This window comes from Callithrix jacchus, chromosome 3 (assembly GCF_049354715.1).
Source record: "Callithrix jacchus isolate 240 chromosome 3, calJac240_pri, whole genome shotgun sequence".
Lineage (NCBI taxonomy): Eukaryota > Metazoa > Chordata > Mammalia > Primates > Cebidae > Callithrix > Callithrix jacchus.
In genome coordinates this window covers 8,755,378-8,773,810 of record NC_133504.1, presented here as the reverse complement: position 1 = coordinate 8,773,810, position 18,433 = coordinate 8,755,378, and the positions used below count along the sequence as shown (strand labels likewise).

Below are 18,433 nucleotides of genomic sequence, written 5' to 3'. Positions count from 1 at the left end.
TTTCTCTGATGTCTATTCTGATCATCTGACAAACTAAACAGTAGCTATTACATTTTCACATTTTAAGTAAATAAGAACAAAACCCAGTAAAATATGAGTTAGCAGACGTTTAAGCAGTTTAGAAACTAAAACATTGCTATAGATGACATACACTTATTTTACAGCAAAGTCATATATTGATGGGACTATTTCCAAATGGAAATTTTAAAACTATTCCCTCAGAACTAAGAATTTATATACAGAAGCTGTACTGTCTTTATCATTCTTCAATACTTCCTGTACTTGGAGGGACAGATTATTAATTTGTTTCAAAAATATATTCTTGGTAAGATACTTCTGACAGCCACTTGTCATCATAGACAGGTCAGCAAAATTGAACTCTTTTCCTTTTTTGTATATTTAATTTATTTTTAAGGTTTATAACACTTTAGGTACTTTGCTGTGAGCTATCTTGTTAACCTTTATGTGGTTAAACAAGATTTTCAGACCGGGCACAGTGGCTCATGCCTGTATACCCAGCATTTTGGGAGGCCAAGGTGGGCAGATCACCTGAGGTCAGGAGTTCGAGACCAGCCTGGCCAACACGTTGAAACCCCATCTCTACTAAAAATGCAAAAAATTAGCCAGGCGTGGTGGCAGACACCTGTAATCCCAGCTACTCAGGAGGCTGAGACAGGGGACTCACTTGAACGTGGGAGGCAGAGGTTGCAGTGAGCCAAGGTCACCACACTGCACTCCAGCCTGGGCAACAGAGTGAGACTTGGTATCAAAAAAAAAAAAAAAAAATCAAGATCACACCACAACTCATCCCAAAACATTGTGCAGAATATTGCATTGACTTAAACACACACGGGTTTTAGCAGAAAGTAAAAGGTGGCAGTACTGTCAACTCCTCTTCTCTCAGGATCCTCAGGCATTAGAGACCCTGCCAACAGACAGAGTAGTGTAGGTTTCACTATCTTCTATGCATAAAATATTATAAAAGCTTAATATCTTCTTATTTTTAGACAGGAGATAAATGCAAGTTTGATATGTAATTAAATAGAAGTTTGAATACCTTCTTTTTTTTTTTTTGAGTCAAAGGTTCGCTCTTGTTACCCAGGCTGGAGTGCAATGGCGCGATCTCGGCTCACTGCAACCTCTGCCTCCTGGGTTCAAGCAATTCTCCTGCCTCAGCCTCCCGAGTAGCTGGGACTACAGGCACATGCCACCATGCCCAGCTAATTTTTGTATTTTTAGTAGAGATGGGGTTTCACCTTATTGACCAGGATGGTCTTGATCTCTTGACCTCGTCATCCACCCGCCTCAGCCTCCCAAAGTGCTGGGATTATAGGCGTGAGCCACGTGGCCAACCTTCTTATCTCACTAACTTGTTTTGCATATGAGTTAAGATGCATACCTGATATAGAGACTACATAAATTTGGGGGCCAGAAAGACCTGACTTTGCCTGGCCCTTCTGACCTTTGACAAATTCAGTAAGTCTCAGTTTCCTCTTCTTCAAAAGCAGATTTTATAATACACATATGCAGACACACACGCACATGCGCGCGCGCGCGCGCGCACACACACACACAATGGGAATTTTGTGAAGGTAAAGTTTGATAATATTTTCTTGGCACATGGTAAATAGATGTAAAAAATGTGAAGCCCTTTCTTTCTTTGAACTGATTGTTTTCTGTCTTGTTTTGTCTTGTTATCCATTTCTTGTTCACTGTCACATACACATCAGATAAGTGACTTACTAGAATGCCTTTAACAACTCTTACCACCAGAAATTCTTTTATTCTTCATAAACTGACATCTGCACCCGAAATTCTTCTCTTATCTCGCTTACACGTCGTTTCTCATATTTATAGAAAGAACGTTAGGGAACAATTTTAAGTGTGGATGGCCATCAATAATTAATTGAATTAATAATTAAATAGATGAAGTCTTATCCAAATAGCACATAGGAATTTTAACATGGTCTTTTTCATTTCCATCTTAATTTTAATATATTTAGTATCTAATAACTGCCAACAATAGGTATAATTGATATGTTAAACATGTAAGAATATAATACAGATTCGTACACTTGATGCTGTGGATATTTCATTAAAGTAACCAAAACATAAACAAAGACTGTTATGCTATTTTTGTCTTAATAATGGCTAAAAAAGCATTTTGTGTATTTAGTCCTGTTGTTCAGTTCTTAGCATTCTCAGACAAAACCTATAACATGATTTAGTGCTTGGTTGTAGACATGTCTAAGGTTAAAATAAATCAGAATAGAAATATTTTGCTTCATATTGTAGCCCTGTACATTTTATATAGCTGTGGTTATACTTAAATTTTATGTAACTGCCCCATTTACTTAAGACTACGAGAGTAAGTGTGAAAGATAGTAAAGAACTCACAAAAATATATTTCTCCCAATCTTCTTAACACTCTCTAGAATTTTAGCTCCCAATTTTCAGAGCTTGGTTAACACACATGATGCTATACTTACCATGAACATGTTGTCATGTTCATTATAATTATAAATGGATACAAAGGTAATTGCTAAAATGTGTAATTACAAATATATTCATATTGCACATTTTTACGTCAAATAGTAAAAGCAGTGTTTGTCCGAAAGCATATTTTATGCAGTTACTGATAGCTCATTCTAATTCAGGTGGCAGCAGTGAAATGTACCTTGTTTCTAAGCTCTGCACTGCAGACATTTTTCTTGCAGGGACTACCTCCTCGTGTGAAAGTTTTCCAGAGATAATAGCACATCAATTCAAAAGTGTAATAGATTTGAGACCACAACATGCTATCAGCATGAAGAGGTAGTTTATCAGTCTCACCCACTCACTGTGCCACAGCTAGAATCATTATATATTTGTTCTTTTGTTTTTACAACCAAATACATAGTTTACGTTGTAATGTTGATTGCTTATTTTCTTTTCTTTTTTATTTATTTATTTATTTTTTTTTTGAGACGGAGTTTCACTTTTGTTACCCAGGCTGGAGTGCAATGGCCCGATCTCGGCTCACCGCAACCTCCGCCTCCTGGGTTCAGGCAATTCTCCTGCCTCAGCCTCCTGAGTAGCTGGGATTACAGGCGTGCACCACCATGCCCAGCTAGTTTTTTGTATTTTTAGTAGAGACGGGGTTTCCCCACATTGACCAGGATGGTCTCGATCTCTTAACCTCGTGATCCACCCGCCTCGGCCTCCCAAAGTGCTAGGATTACAGGTGTGAGCCACCGCGCCCGGCCTGATTGCTTATTTTCTTAATTAAAGTGTTTATTTTTGAAATGAATACCAGAATTAATTTTTGGTAATAATAGAAAAGGCATTTTGGTAGGAATCTAAAATATTTTATTTTTATAATTGCATAGTATTCATAGTATATTACTTCCTATAAACCATCATTAAATTTATAGTATTTAATATAAAGTATCTAATATAAAGGTGTTATTACCTTTATTATTGTATATTACCTTTATTAATAATATAATATAGGTAATATATAATATGTATAACATATATTACCTATATTTTCTAATATAAAAGTATTAATACCTTCATATAAGAAAAAATAATCCATTTTGAAAAAAAGACTAGGCTGGGCGCGGTGGCTCAAGCCTGTAATCCCAGCACTTTAGGAGGCCGAGGCGGGTGGATCACGAGGTCAAGTGATCGAGACCATCCTGGTCGATATGGTGAAACCCCGTCTCTACTAAAAATACAAAAAATTAGCTGGGCATGGTGGCGCTGCCCGTAATCCCAGCTACTCAGGAGGCTGAGACAGGAGAATTGCCTGAACCCAGGAGGTGGAGGTTGCGGTGAGCCGAGATCGCGCCATTGCACTCCAGCCTGGGTAACAAGAGCGAAACTCCATCTCAAAAAAAAAAAAAAAAAGGAAAAAGAAAAAAAGACCAATTTTTAGAAAATTTACACACACACATGCACTCATGAGCCTTTCCTAGACCATCCTTTTTAAAAATTAGCAGAAATCTAATGGTCAAAATACAAAGAAAAATAATGGATTTTAGTTTATTACCAACTTAATATGTTTTATTATTATTTCTTAGGTACGTCATCTTTTTAATCAAGCCTTGAAAGAAGTCTTTTTATTTTTTGGCTCCCGTTTGCTCATTTTTATTCTTAGTTATAGCTTTTTTGTAAAGTATAACACTACTACCAGTGGTCACTGAAAAAGTTAATTGAAAAACGAATCCTCCTAATCCTTTTTACTTTCCTTGTGCCAGTTAATTACTCTTTAAGTTCTCCTGCACACACTCTCAAAAGCATATTTTAAAATTACTTCTAAAGGTTGAAAGAAAACACTTTCTCTTTATAACAATTAGAATTCAGCGTGGAGTATTTTTTCAGTTACACTGGTTGTTTTGCTCCCTCAGAACCTCAGTAAGAATTCAGTTTCTTCATGTGGTTTCATAGATCCAAGGTTCCCCTTGCTGCAGCCTTTGTTGAGAGTATGGCGGGGCGGCCACTGCAGCCAGCACTGGGAGTGTCATTTTAATTGTCACTAATTTGTCCTCAGCAGTTTCAAAAAAGAAGAGTTAGGAAAAGGCATGTTTCGCAGAAAAAAAAATAATATATGTATTTCTTTTTCTTCCTAAAATAGCAGATATGTAAAGTGAAAAGAGATATTTGTGTGTGTGTATGTTTGTTTACACATTACATTTAAATATTTAGAACTGAGTTTTTCAGAAGAATCTCTGGTATTAGGTAAAGAGAATGATTAGAAGTAGCTCTTTTTTTAGTAGAAATTTTGATACAGGTAATGAATTGAAACAAGGTTTTTAGAGGAAAAAAGAATTTAGAAAAACAACCCCAGCAAGAAAGGTTAGTAGGGAAATAGTACTCTCTTACGAAGAAATCAGTGAGACATTTGGGAAGTTGTAAATGCCAAGGTAAATTATCAACTAGACTTATATGTGGCTCAGAAATCCAAGTATTGAGTTCCAAGAGAAAAGGAAAGAGACCCCTTAACCAAGGTACTTGTGAAATAAGACGAGCTCTGTTGAGTGATTTTAAAGCGAATGGAAATGCAGGTACTATAGAACATAGAGAAGACGCAATAGGAAATAGCTGCTGCCGTCTCATTTGGAGATGAAGTAAAGGCCAATAAACATGGTAGATACTTAGAAGTAGCAATGACATTAGAAAGGATAAGGGAACTGATTAGGGAAACCTTAACTAACAGGTGAAATTGAAAGGGAAGAATAAAAAAAGGGGGGTGTTGAAAATAAAAAAGAGTGAGATGACATAAAGCAATGAAAAATGTTTAAGCCGTTTGAGTCTGAGATCCAGTGGATTGAGCCTTGTATAATTTCTTTGTTCTAAGTTGACGACTTGAAGTAAGCTACCAGCAGTGACTTTCTAAGCAGGAGTCTTGATTTTCTGATTCATTATACAATCCTGATGAAAGACGTGAAGTTCAACATAAACTGAGGAACTAATATGCTAATTCCTTACTGCAGTGGTTCTCGGAGTGTGGGTCCTGGAGCAGCGCCTTGAGCTGCTGAGGTTTCACTCCAGACCTACTGTTTTAACAAGCCCCCCAGGTTACTGTGATGTAAGCTAAAGTTTCAAACTCACCGCTGTCATGTATGGAATGGTCTCTTAGTTGCGTCTCTGCTCATGGTGTTCTAACCCTTTACCCCAGTATTTCATAAGCCCTGCCAAAACCTGCGCTTCCATATCAGTCTGGTAGAACTGTTTTGATGTAAAGGATATGTAACTGCAAATACCTTTTGCAAGCTTCTGCAGATGCCCATGTAGGCGGGCTTCTCCCGGAAAATTCCCAGCAGCCTCTGCAGTCTTTTAGCTCAGGAATCATACAGAGCTTCTGAGGGCCAGCAACCTCAGCTGATGGAGAAGTATTTCCAAATAGGCCTTTGAGCAGAGTGAGTAATTGTGCTAGACATCTCTGGATGTCTATTAAGAATCAGTTGCCAGAATGTAAGGAAAACAAACAAACCCTATCTTGAATAAAAATGGGTAATTTTTAATAAGGGCTTGCTTTCTGTAGTTTTCTGTTTAATAACTGCCAGAAATTTCCTCTTCCTTTCATCATTCTCTAAAGCACATTATTTAAATCAATTACTTTTTCAGCCTTTTAATTAGTTTTGAACATGTTGCAAAATATACATTTAACAGAGAAATCCAGTTGGCTTTAGAACTTAAAATTCAGAATTTGGTAGTGAAGATCCTAAAGATTATCATAAAAACAGGTTTTAAGCATTCAAAATGCATGGGTAGTAGTTAATATCATCTTTCAGATACATTATTTGTTGCAAATACATGCTAACAGATCTTTTGGGCTGACTTACTTTCTGTGATTTTTAATAAATAAATGTCCACTTAGAGAACACAAGTAATTAAATGAGTGGTAATAGGCAATATGGAAGGTAACACACAATAACAATTAAGTGGTATATATTTTAACAGTACTTTTAAAGCATCTTATCATAAAATGAGCTCCAGGCCAACAGTCCATTGTCTTGGTGTCATCAAGTGACCAAAACTATTTTGAACTCAGTTGTTAATTTTACCCCTCATATATTTCCAGGTAAATTTAATCCACAAGTGTGGGATTCATTTGCTTTAGATCTGAAAATGTCATTTTGGAAAAGTCGTTTGATGTTGAAGAAATCTTGTGAGCCCTTTAATAAGCCTCTTAAGTCCAGAAAGTTATATTTTGCCAGAAGGAAAAGGAACCTATATCTTAAAATGTCCTCAGCTCTTAAGTGAGGACTTTGGATACTGAAAAGGTGGTAAATTTGGCCAATCATAGCCAGCCTTTCTTTTGACAAAATATCTTTGAAATCAAAACATCTAATTTGAAGAAAGCAATTTATATTCTAGGTTACTTTGTATTGATTCACCTCCACATGTCAGTAGAAAGCAGGACATGAAGACATTTAATCGGGTCATATTTAGTTTAAAGCAAATGACTGTCTTTGCCCAGGAAAGAATATAAGAAGAGAAAGAAAGCCTCAACATTTCCTAGGCAGTAGCACCTTTGTCCCTTTACACTGTAATAGCTGTTACTCTACAGCACAAGTATTTTCCCAGATGTCTGTATGTCACTAATGAAAGTTTCAACAGTGCCTCAGGGGCAGACACTGAGCACTAACTACTTCACTCTCTTTGTTCTAATTATTTGCTTTGCTTGTTAATCTCTAAAAATGTTTGTAACACTATGTAAAACGTTGAAGAAAACATACTATTTTCTGTGAAGATAACCACTTACGAAGTTAATCAGAATTTATTTCATTCAATAGTTACACCCTTTCTTATTGATTTTTATTTTCTATTCTAATCTCCCATTGAGGAAATAACTCAGACCACTTTGAATAATGCTGTAACATATTTTCCAGGGACCAAAATATTTAACAGTATTCTTGATATTAGAGATAAAATGATTATATTAATCCCCTGAACAAAAAACTAGTATTAACACATTTTTTTCCTAGTCACTCCTGTAAGTTTACAATTTAATTATGTGTTACAACTTACTTAATTTTGTTAGCACCTTCTAAAATGAGCTTTCATTTATTAATATTACATATGATATTGAAAAGCACATTTAAATTTCCTTGATGATGAGATTATCTTGCCACTGAACATCTTATGATGGTAACTTTTACAGTTATTATTTTGAAAGACAAAAATCAATCAAAAGTGAATAGCTACTAAGGAACAAAGCATGCCTGCTAAGAGATGGGGTTAAAAAAAAAAGGAGAACAGATTATAAGAAGCCATTCTAAGTGGCCTGAGATAGGAGACAGAAGTTTTGACTGGACAGATAGAGGAGATTTGGAATACTGCGCAGGTCCAGAATTTAAAGCATGATGTTTCATTTGAAGGTAAAATAAAATTTGAAATGAAATGTTATTCTTGCCTCTTATTTGCCTCTGCTAGGCAGATTAAAAGAAGTTGAGGTATAAGAACACAGAACTTCCCTACTCAGCAAAAAAGAAAAAAGAAAAAGGAAGAAAGGCTCTAAAGGAAAGACTGCAGGATCCCTGACAGGTGGACTCCGGGGGTGGGGGTTAGGGAGCAGGAAAGAAGAATAATTAAAAAGTACCCAAAGTCTGGCAGGTAGAGAGACTTAGAGGGCAGAGTTACTAAACAGTGACCTAGAAGGCAGGGATGGGTACAGCAAAAAAGATGAGGAAAGTTGGTCCGTGTCTTTACTAATTTTAAATTTGTACTATGACCCATAGAGGTATACATCATGGAATGGGTTAAAAATAGAAGCTAGATATGAGGTAGACACTAACATGAAAAGGTTACTCCGAACCCAGATCAACAATGAAACAAATCTTTCAACTTAAGAAAGACATAAGAACGACTATTAATTGTGCTCAACATAGAGTCCTCCTTCCCGTTTATGTGTTAGCTCTTCCACAGCATTGCAAGTTGATGACGCAGTGCAGTTTCACCCTTGTCTTCTTCTTGTTGTTGTTAAATAGAATCCCCCTGAAGATTCCAGAGCCACAAAGCAGCTGTTAGTGTTCAGTGACCTTCTGCACCAGCTGTCTTTTGGGCTTTGAAATTGATTTTCCTCATCTCAGTCTCTGATAGTCTCTCTTCAAGTGTGTCTCTCTAGCTCGTCATCAGAGTGAAAACAGTGGCACAAATAGCCAAGGAACTGGAGGCAGGCTCCGTGCAGGGCGTCATGAGAAACATCAGAACCAAAGGTGCGCTCTGCGTTAAAAAGAAGCCCTGCCGCTGCTGCTTTCTTGCTGAATACAACGGGGAGTATTCTCACAGGTTCAGTTTTTTTTCATTCCCAAATATGGTCTGAGGAGTACAGAAAATTTCTGCCTTTATTCTACAAACCTCGTGTGGATGCCAGGTCAAAACCGTATGTTTTTGATAGTAATTTTTGCAGAATTTTTTATATGTGAGAAGCGTATTCCCAAAGCTGTATGACTTGGCAGAGTCACAGGATGGGAAGACACTAATGACACACAGAAATGTGTGCTTTATAGAGAATTCGTTAATAATAACTTTCTTGTGCGGAAATTCACTGTGTACTCTTCATATTGCTGAATTCCAGTATTCCGTTCCTTCCTCAAATATGTGTAGAGTTCTAGACATAGAGTAACCATTGTGTTGGACCTTGAGGAAGGGTAAAAAGAAGTCCTGGGCTTAAAGATATGTCAATCACAATATACACTTTGGCAGTGTTTGATACAGTGCAGTGAAAGAGCCATTGTTGCCCTTGGAAAGAAGGTATCCTTTCTGAACCCCAAAACTAATAGAGTTCCAAAACCACATATTCCTCTGCTATAGAAAATATGCTGACATACACCATAGTAATGTGTAAGAGATTTTTACATGTATATATTCACCCGTCTATTTTGAGGCCTGATTTTATCTGAAAGAATCAGTCTGCACATGACACTATTTGTTTGTAAGTAGTTTCAAAATACATTAATTTAAACAATCTTTTCTAATTATTTACTTACATACTAGAATGTAATCTGAAAATATTGAAGACCAGTGATTTTATTTTTTGATTGATTGATTGATTTTTGAAACGGGGACTTGCCCTGTTGCCCAGCTCACCGCAGCCTCAGACTTCTGGGCTTAAGCATTCCTCCTGCCTCAGCCTCCTGAGTAGCTGGGGCTACAGGTGCATGGCACGATGTTAGGCTAATTTGTAAAAAAAAAAAAAAAAAGTTGGTAGAGCTAAGGTCTCACTGTATTGCCCAGGCTGGTCTCGAACTACTGGGCTCAAGCAATCCTCCTGCCTCATTGTTTTAAAATATAGTGCGAAGGTGATTTGGCTTCTCTTCCCATGTTTTAAACATTTCTGTATTTAATATGTACATACATCACCAAGGCCCCGATCTGATATACACAATCAGATTTAAATCTGAAAAGTACTCCTCCTCTGTGACTAATGAGAGTACAGAGGAGGGGTACTTCTGAGATTTGAAGTCAGTGGCTGACCAGACATGGTGGCTCACGCCTGCAATCCCAGAACTTTGGGAGGCCAAGGCAAGAAGATTGCTTGAGGCCGGGAGATTGAGATCAGCCTGGACAACAAAGGGAGATCCCCATCTCTACAAAAAAATTAAAATATTAGCCAGATATGGTGGTGCACATGCTGTAGTCCAAGCTACTCAGGAGGCTGAGGTAGGAGGGTTACTTGGTGCTGGGAGGTCGAGACTGCAGTGAGCCGTCTTCACAACACTGTGCTCCAGCCTGAGCAGCTGGAATAATTTTAGAACAAAAAATATACTATCACAAAGATGTAATTTTAGAATATGATATCTTTGTTTTGAGCAATATCTCAAAGTTACATTTTCCTCTAAGAAAAATAATTTTGGCCGGGTACGATGGCTCACGCCTGTAATCCTAGCACTTTGGGAGTCTAAGGCAGGCAGATCACCTAAGTCAGGAGTTCAAGACCAGCCTGGCCAACACAGTGAAACCCCATGTCTACTAAAAATACAAAAATTAGCTGGGCATGGTGGCACACGCCTGTAATCCCAGCTACTTGGGAGGCTGAGGCTGGAGAATTGCTTGAACCCAGGAGGCGGAGGTTGCAGTGAGCTGAGATCGCGTCGCTGCACTCCAGCCTAGACGACAAGAGCAAAGCTCCATCTCAAAACAAAAAAAAGAAGAAGAATTTCATAACAACTCAAGCCATTGCCAAGATTGGTGATCTCATGATCTACTGACATCTCAAATTCTGGAAATTTAAACAGAGATATCTGATTTGAAGTCAGTATCTTGCCAAATTTATTGTCCCTCACGTAGTAGATATTCACGTATTTTTAGTGTTGAATAATCTTCAGAGTCCCATGGGCCCAGATTCAAATCCTGTCTCCCATGGAGAAACAGTGCACTTTGAATAAAGCTAAAATACATATTCCAGGCATACTTTTTTGTTTTTATGATTTCCAACCTTGCTTATTTCTATTTTATATATTTTATGTTTCAATTCTTTTATGAGCTGTGGCTTCTTGGCCAAGGTGCTTTTCGAGGCTCACTTTTCCTCATCTGTGTAATACTCACCATTTTACTTACTTTACACATATTTATTGAACTAACACCTGTAATATGCCAAGAACTTTTTAAGTCTTGTTAATACAAAGGTGAATAGGACTTCGTAGAGTTTACATTCTGTTTGTTTGTTTTTTTGAGATGGAGTCTTGCTCTGTCACCCAGCCTGGAGTGCAGCATCATGATCTCTCACCACAGCCTCTGCCTCCTGGGTTCAAGCACTTCTCCTGCCTCGACCTCCAGAGTAGTAGGGATTATAGGCTCATACCACCATGCCTGGCTAATTTTTTGTATTTTTAGTAGAGACAGGTTTCACCATGTTGGCCAGGCTGGTCTCGAACTCCTGACTTCATGATCTGCCCGCCTCAGCCTCCCAAAGTGCTGCACCAGGCCATAGAGTTTACATTCTAATGGGAGACGACAAATGATGGATTTGTGCAGTGAGTGTATCATTCATAGTCCATCAGTATAGTATGTTAAAAATACAACATTTGGGCAGGGCGCGGTGGCTCACGCCTATAATCCCAGCACTTTGGGAGGCCGAGGCGGGTGGATCATGAGGTCAAGAGATGGAGACGATCCTGGTCAACATGGTAAAACCCCGTCTCTACTAAAAATACAAAAAATTAGCTGGGCATGGTGGCGCGTGCCTGTAATCCCAGCTAATTGGGAGGCTGAGGGAGGAGAATTGCCTGAACCCAGGAGGTGGAGGTTGCGGTGAGCCGAGATCGCACCATTGCACTCCAGCCTGGGTAACAAGAGCGAAAGTCTGTCTCAAAACAAAAAAAAAAAGAAATACAACATTTACAAATATTTATGGTTTGTTTTTTTTTTTTTTGAGACGGAGTTTCGCTCTCATTACCCAGACTGGAGTGCAATGGTGCGATCTCGGCTCACCGCAACCTCCGCCTCCTGGGTTCAGGCAATTCTCCTGCCTCAGCCTCCCGAGTAGCTGGGACTACAGGCTCGCACCACCATGGCCAGCTAGTTTTTGTATTTTTAGTAGAGGCGGGGTTTCACCATGTTGACCAGGTTGGTCTCGATCTCTTGACCTCGTGATCCACCCGCCTTGGCCTCCCAAAGTGCTGGGCTTACAGGCTTGAGCCACCGCGCCCGGCCCAAATATTTATGTTTTAAGTCTCATTCCTAGAATCTTCAGGCAGTTTGGGTCCCTCCCTCCCCTACCCCAGCTCTTCTGTGATGCTCTGAGCACAGCAGGGAGCTTCTGGTGTTAGACCCTTCTCTACTAAGACATCAGGTTTTCTTGCTGTTTGTCTATTCCTAATCCTCATGATACTGCGGGGTCACCTTTGTTCCTGTCTGTGAGGCCCCTGCTTGCCCAGTGACACACTCTGCCATCTCTGTGCTACTCTTGCACTTAGAAATTATACTTCTTAGAAATTATGCTCAGGCACAGGAGTCCCGGTGAGGCTCCCTGACTGTATCACCTGGACACTTCATGCGTTTATTTCTCTTGGAGATCCTGTTATCTCCTCTGTTCTCTGTCTGAGAAGTAAGGCAAGGGTTTCCTCTGCTCTCAGGCCTTTGGATACACCGTGTAGTCTCTGCTTCTCCAGGTCTCACGCAGGGAGCCCAGGAGCAGGGCCTTCATCCCTGAGACACAGTACATCTTCAGCCATTTGCTAGCCTTTAATAAAATGAAATTTTTTTTAGTCTAGGGGAATGTTTATTTTCTAAATTCAGTTTCTTTCTGACTATTTTGGGTATATCCCAAAGCCTCTCCATTTCTAGTTGTCCCAGAGGGTTTTCATGGGACCAGAGACTAAGGTAAGGGCCTCCGTCATTGGCCATGGACCTGCATACCTGTTGCTACCTGAGTGTCGCGTGTTTCTATACACACAGCTTTGCCAGGTAGCTCTCTCTGCTGCTTCTGTTCCCTCAAGCATAGCATGGAAGTAGTAGAAAGAGCCTCAGACCTCCCTGGAGTCTTGCCACTTCCACTGTGCGCCACCCACACAGCAGAAGGCAGGCTTCTCTCCCTGGGCCCTGGTCCTCCTCTGTGTCACTTGGTCCCCTCAGGTTCTCCACCTGCTCCCAGCCTGGACATTCTCCCCATCTGAAGGGAAGCCCTTTCTTTCCTCATGTGACTTTTCTCCCCAGTATGCTGGTTATACCCCAGTCTACTCTCTTTTACTCAGCAGACTGGGCTTTAGAAAACCGGTAAGAGATGCAGACTATTTCTTCTTCCATCTTATTCCATTTCTCCTGTAGGCCATGAAATAAAACTAGAATGAGAGGATTGATGCCGAGCAAACACAGAAAGGGGAAAAAGTCAAGAAGGAGAAAACATACTTTCCGTAGTACTTCAGAAACTTGATTCACTGCACAAATAAATAAATGGTTGTAGAAAGCACTTGGAAGAAAACATGGTAATATTGTGGAGAGTAGAGGGAACAGGGCTTTGATTGGGTGGTCAGGTAGTAACATCTGAGCTGAGACTTGGAGGATGAAGCCTGAAAACACAGTCATTGTATCCTTCACCGCATCATGGTGAAAACTGTCATGAAATGACAATACAGTGCTTAGTAAGTACTCAGGAAATGGCAGTTATTGTTGCTGTTAATGAAGCCCACAGAATGGACAGTCTAGCTCAGGTCCATCGGTGATACCAGGAGGAGTGACACAACACTGAGCTATGCCAAGCCCACACCTGTGGCAGGGGTCCCCAGTCACTGGGCCATGGACCAGTACTGATCCTTGGTCTGTTGGGAACTGAGCCACACAGCAGGAGGTGAGTGGCAGGGGCGTGAGGGAGCATTACTGCCTGAGCTCTGCCTCTTGTCACATCAGTGGTGCTATTAGATTCTCATAGGAGTGCAAACTCACTGTGAACTGTGCACACGAGGGATCTAGGTTGTGCGATCCTTAGGAGAATCTAATGCTTGGTTATCTGAGGTGGCACAGTTTCACCCCAAAACCACCCTATTCCTGGTCCAGGAAAATATTGTCTTCCACAAAACCGGTCCCTGGTGCCAAGAAAGGTTGACGGCCACCTCAGTAAAGTAAGCAAATTGTCCCACAGTCATAGGAAATGTCAGTTCTTCTCCCATACTTGGCAAAGACGATCATTTGGCCCTGTGAAATGCATACTCCAGAGTTTGCCAGGACTTTTTCGGATGGAATTTCCAAGAAGATAATAATAGGATTTCTATCCAATTACATGGATCTGTCCAGCCTTCTCTAGGAGGCATACTTTTGCAGCCTTTGGGCTGTTTTTTAAATCCTCTCGAGTGGTGTTGAGGGAATAGTCTGTTTCTATGGGCTGCTGAGCCTCCTGCTCACTCTTCATGTATAATCCTGAAAACAGTGAGAATCTAGTTCAGGGCCAATATGACTCACAGGCCAGATCCAGCCCTGTTACTTGTTTTTGTACTTCTTGTGAGCAAAGAATGGTTTTCACATCTTTAAATAATTGACAACATGAAAAGGAGAGAAGATTTCATGACATGGGAAAATTCTATAAAGTTAAAATGTCAATGTCTACAAAAAAGTATTATTGGAACAGAGCCAGAGTTAAACATGTATGCATAGTCTGTGGCTGCTTTCACGAAGTAACGGCAGAGTTCAACGATACTGCTGGAAAAGCCTCAAATATTTACCCTATGGTCCTTTACAACATAAGTTTGCTGATGCCTGATCTAAATGACATAGTCCGTCTTCTCATCCAGACCACATGCCCATGTGTAGAATTGCCAGTATCAAAATTTTAAACCGGGGAATTAATTTTGTACACATTCGTTTTGATGATGTTACATTTTGAAACAGCATTTAAAATCTTCAAATTATACTTTTTGGTCTTTTGAATATACACTGTGATATGTGATTTTGAGCAAAATAATAAATAGCTAATACTGAGCACTTACCTTGTGCTAGATACTAACGTAAACACTTTATTACTTCATTTAATCCTTGGAAAATGCCTATAAAGCATAGGTAACTGTTATTATGCCCTTTTTAGAAATGATAAAACCGAGACACAAAATGTGAGTAACTTACCCAACATCATGTAGCTGTTTATAGGTGAAGTCTGGATTTGAACTCAGACGGTGTAGCTTCAGAGTGCTTAGTAACGATGCTGAATACGAATATGGTAGGAGGTACTAATGCTCACTCCAACATATCACCTAATTCAGGCTATAAACTTTCAAATTAGTTTTTTAAACTAGTTCAGTAGGAGGAAATGGGTTCATAACACAGTCGCTAGTATAATTTGTACAAGTAACAACTCATCATTTGCGTCTGTTCTAATTTTGTGGTTAACAACGCATTTTTTAGATACATTAGCTGGTTTGCTACCCTATTAAAATAAGGAACTCCTTAGTGCCATTTTTTTTTATATAGATCAAGAAAAAGAAAATGAGGCTTCCTAGGACCACTTTACTAGGAAATGAGAGACCGGGGACTTAAACCAAGATCTGATTTTTAATCCAGAATTCTTTCCTCTATACCTACCTGTATTAGGCCAACCTTCTTTTATTTTCTTTTTCCTTTTTTTTTAGACAGAGTCTTGCTCTGTCGCCCAGGCTGGAATGCAGTGGCACGATCTCAGCTCACTGCAACCTCCACCTCCCGGGTTCAAGCAATTCTCTGCCTCAGCCTCCAGAGTAGCTGGGATTACAGGTGCCTGCCACCATGCCCAGATAATTTTTATACTTTTAGTAGAGGGGGGGTTTCACCATCTTGGCCAGGCTGGTCTTCAACTCCTGACCTCATGATCCACCTGACTCAGCCTCCCAAAGTGCTGGGATTACAGGTGTGAGCTATCACTCCCGGCCATTAGGCCAACTTTCATAATATCTACAGACTAGCTTCACTATTTTTCACTTAATACTTTTCTGGAGATTGATTCTTTGTAACTTTTAAATACCTATTCAGCATTTTCTAAGCAATAATATAAATAAAATAATGAATGTGATCCTTTTTTACTAATCAGATACGATGCTTGGTACATTCCAAGCACTTTAAATATTAACTCAGGTAAGTTTCATAATAACCTGTGAGGTAGATACCGTTGGCATCCCCATTTTATAGATTAAGAAACCAAAACTGAGTTTCAGTAACTCGTCCAAGGACCATACCTAGTAAGTGGTTAAGTGGAATCTGAACCTTGGCAGTCTGCCTTCCCAGTTCTGTCCTGTTAACCCCTTAATTTGTTTGATATATTCAGTATTTTTCTAATATACAATAAAATACGTACATGAGCATTAAAATTAAAAGTATTTAGCTATGTGTATCTAAAATAACCTTGTATAAAGACTGTACCATATTAAAAGACCCCTGCTGGGCGCAGTGGCACGTGCCTGTAGTCGCAGCTACTTGGGAGGCTGAGACTGGAGGATCTCTGAGTACAGGGGTTCTGGGCTATAGTACGCTATGCTGATTGGGTGTCTGCACTAAGTTCAGCATCAGTCTGGTGACCTCCCGGGAGCGGGGAACCGTCAGGTTGCCTAAGGAGGGGTGAACCGGCCCAGGTCGTAAGCGGAGCAGGTCAAAACTCCCGTGCTGATCAGCAGTGGGACTGCGCCTGTGAATAGCCACTGTACTCCTGCCTGGGCAACATAGTGAGACCCCGTCTCTTAAAAAAAAAGACACCTGTACCTTCCGAATATGTAAGTACAGGGTCTTAACACATCTGTTGACTTCATCACATGTGTTAGGAACATCATAATAAGTGTTGGGACACATACTGAATATGCTGTAAGTCACCAGCATAAGAGTAAATGTAAACCGTGAAACACATGGTGCTTTTTTCAAATTTGGAGACTTACAGTGTAAAAAGGAATCTTAAAATTAGTTATCTTTCCTGAAGAGTTCCTTCTAGTGCTCTTGTCATGTGACCACGCAATTTCTGCTTAAATATTGTCAAGGAAGAGTGCGTACAACTTTTAGAAGCAGTTTGTTCCCTGTTGTATGGCTCAGTTGTTAGGGAATCTTTCTGTATTTGATACAAAATCTGCTTCACTGACCCCTCATGGACTTAGGTTTGGTGTTAGAAGGTGTTCCGTGATTCCTTCCCTCTCCCTACCCCCAGCAGGTTCACACTCCTGATTATGTTTGACATAAGCTAACAATAAAATAGTTTCCATCATTTAAGAACTGACCAGCTGCCTGTAGCCAAACTTGGTATTATAGTACTCGTGAGCAAAGAAGCAGGCCAGGATGACAGTGTTTCTATGGACATGCAGAAGATAAATCAGTCTGCAGAAGATCAGCGTGATCATGCATACTCATGTTTGTATGAGGGTGTAGTCTCATGAGTAGTAAATGTCCATGTAGCTATAAAGCAGCAAGACTGGGTTTCTTTTGTTAACTGTGAAAATGCTCTTAGGGTAATTTGTCAAGGGACATTCCAAAATGGTTTTGTTCAGGAAATAGTATGATTAGAAAATCTTTATAGTCTCTCAAGATGTCTACTTGAAGGAACAGTGATCATTTTTATGTATAAATTCTGCTATATGCATTAAAAATCACTCTGTTTCATTAGAGTCATTTTTGTAAGTTAGGTTCTTTGGTTAAAACGTTTCCTTAATTTTCATTTTTTAGATTATATAGGATAAATTCTTTAAAAAAAAAAAAAGGAGAGAGAGAGCAAAAGAGACAGGACAGACAGGAGAGCTGATGCGTCGCTGTCTCTGTCTCACATATTGTAACATTTTTATCTTATAATGTTCTCCTTTTCCACAGGCATTTCCTATTCAAAACAGGAACAGGGACAACGCCGCTGTTCAGTACTGCAACCCCAGGATACACAATGGCATCTGGCTCTGTTTATTCGCCGCCTACTCGGCCACTACCTAGAAACACCCTATCAAGAAGTGCTTTTAAATTCAAGAAGTCTTCAAAGTACTGTAGCTGGAAATGTACTGCACTGTGTGCCGTAGGGGTCTCGGTGCTCCTGGCAATACTCCTATCTTATTTTATAGGTAAGAACAAGTTCTTAGAATTATGTTGTCTGCAAATCAGGATGTTACATTGTTTTGTTACTTGTATTTATTTATTTGATCTAGTAGTATATTATGAGGTTATATTTGGTGGGGACGAGTTTGGTAATATAAATCACGGAGTTTTTTCAATGATTTTCAGCATATTTAGATACATAGAAAAAAGCAGGTTTTGCGGGTAGTTCATTTCCATAAACAGTGAGGTATATTCTTGGACAAAAACTATAGTGTGCGTTTGTGTTTGACTTACCCTTGTGATGCACGGATAGCTCTGTGACGTTTCATGTACCAAAATAATTCATGTGCTTGCAGTAATGAGAACTGTGCAGGACTTTCCTTCAATGCGTATCCAGTAGGGAGCTCTCCACTACTTGTGATAGTACAAGTATCTCAGCTCACTCAGCCATCTAAATGTAAAACTCATCACTCAGGGCCATCATCTTGCA

At 39.6% G+C, this 18,433-nt stretch overlaps 1 protein-coding gene across 38 annotated transcripts in view; it reads left to right on the top strand.

Moving 5' to 3' along the window:
• TENM3 (teneurin transmembrane protein 3) overlaps positions 1 to 18,433 on the top strand; it is a 651,969-nt gene that overhangs the window by 463,296 nt on the left and 170,240 nt on the right. For all 38 annotated transcript variants that reach the window (XM_035292578.3, XM_078366209.1, XM_078366208.1 and 35 more), the window contains one exon: positions 17,731 to 17,969. In XM_035292578.3, coding sequence (XP_035148469.1) covers positions 17,731 to 17,969 — 239 coding nt within the window. The remainder of the gene's footprint in view (positions 1 to 17,730; positions 17,970 to 18,433) is intronic.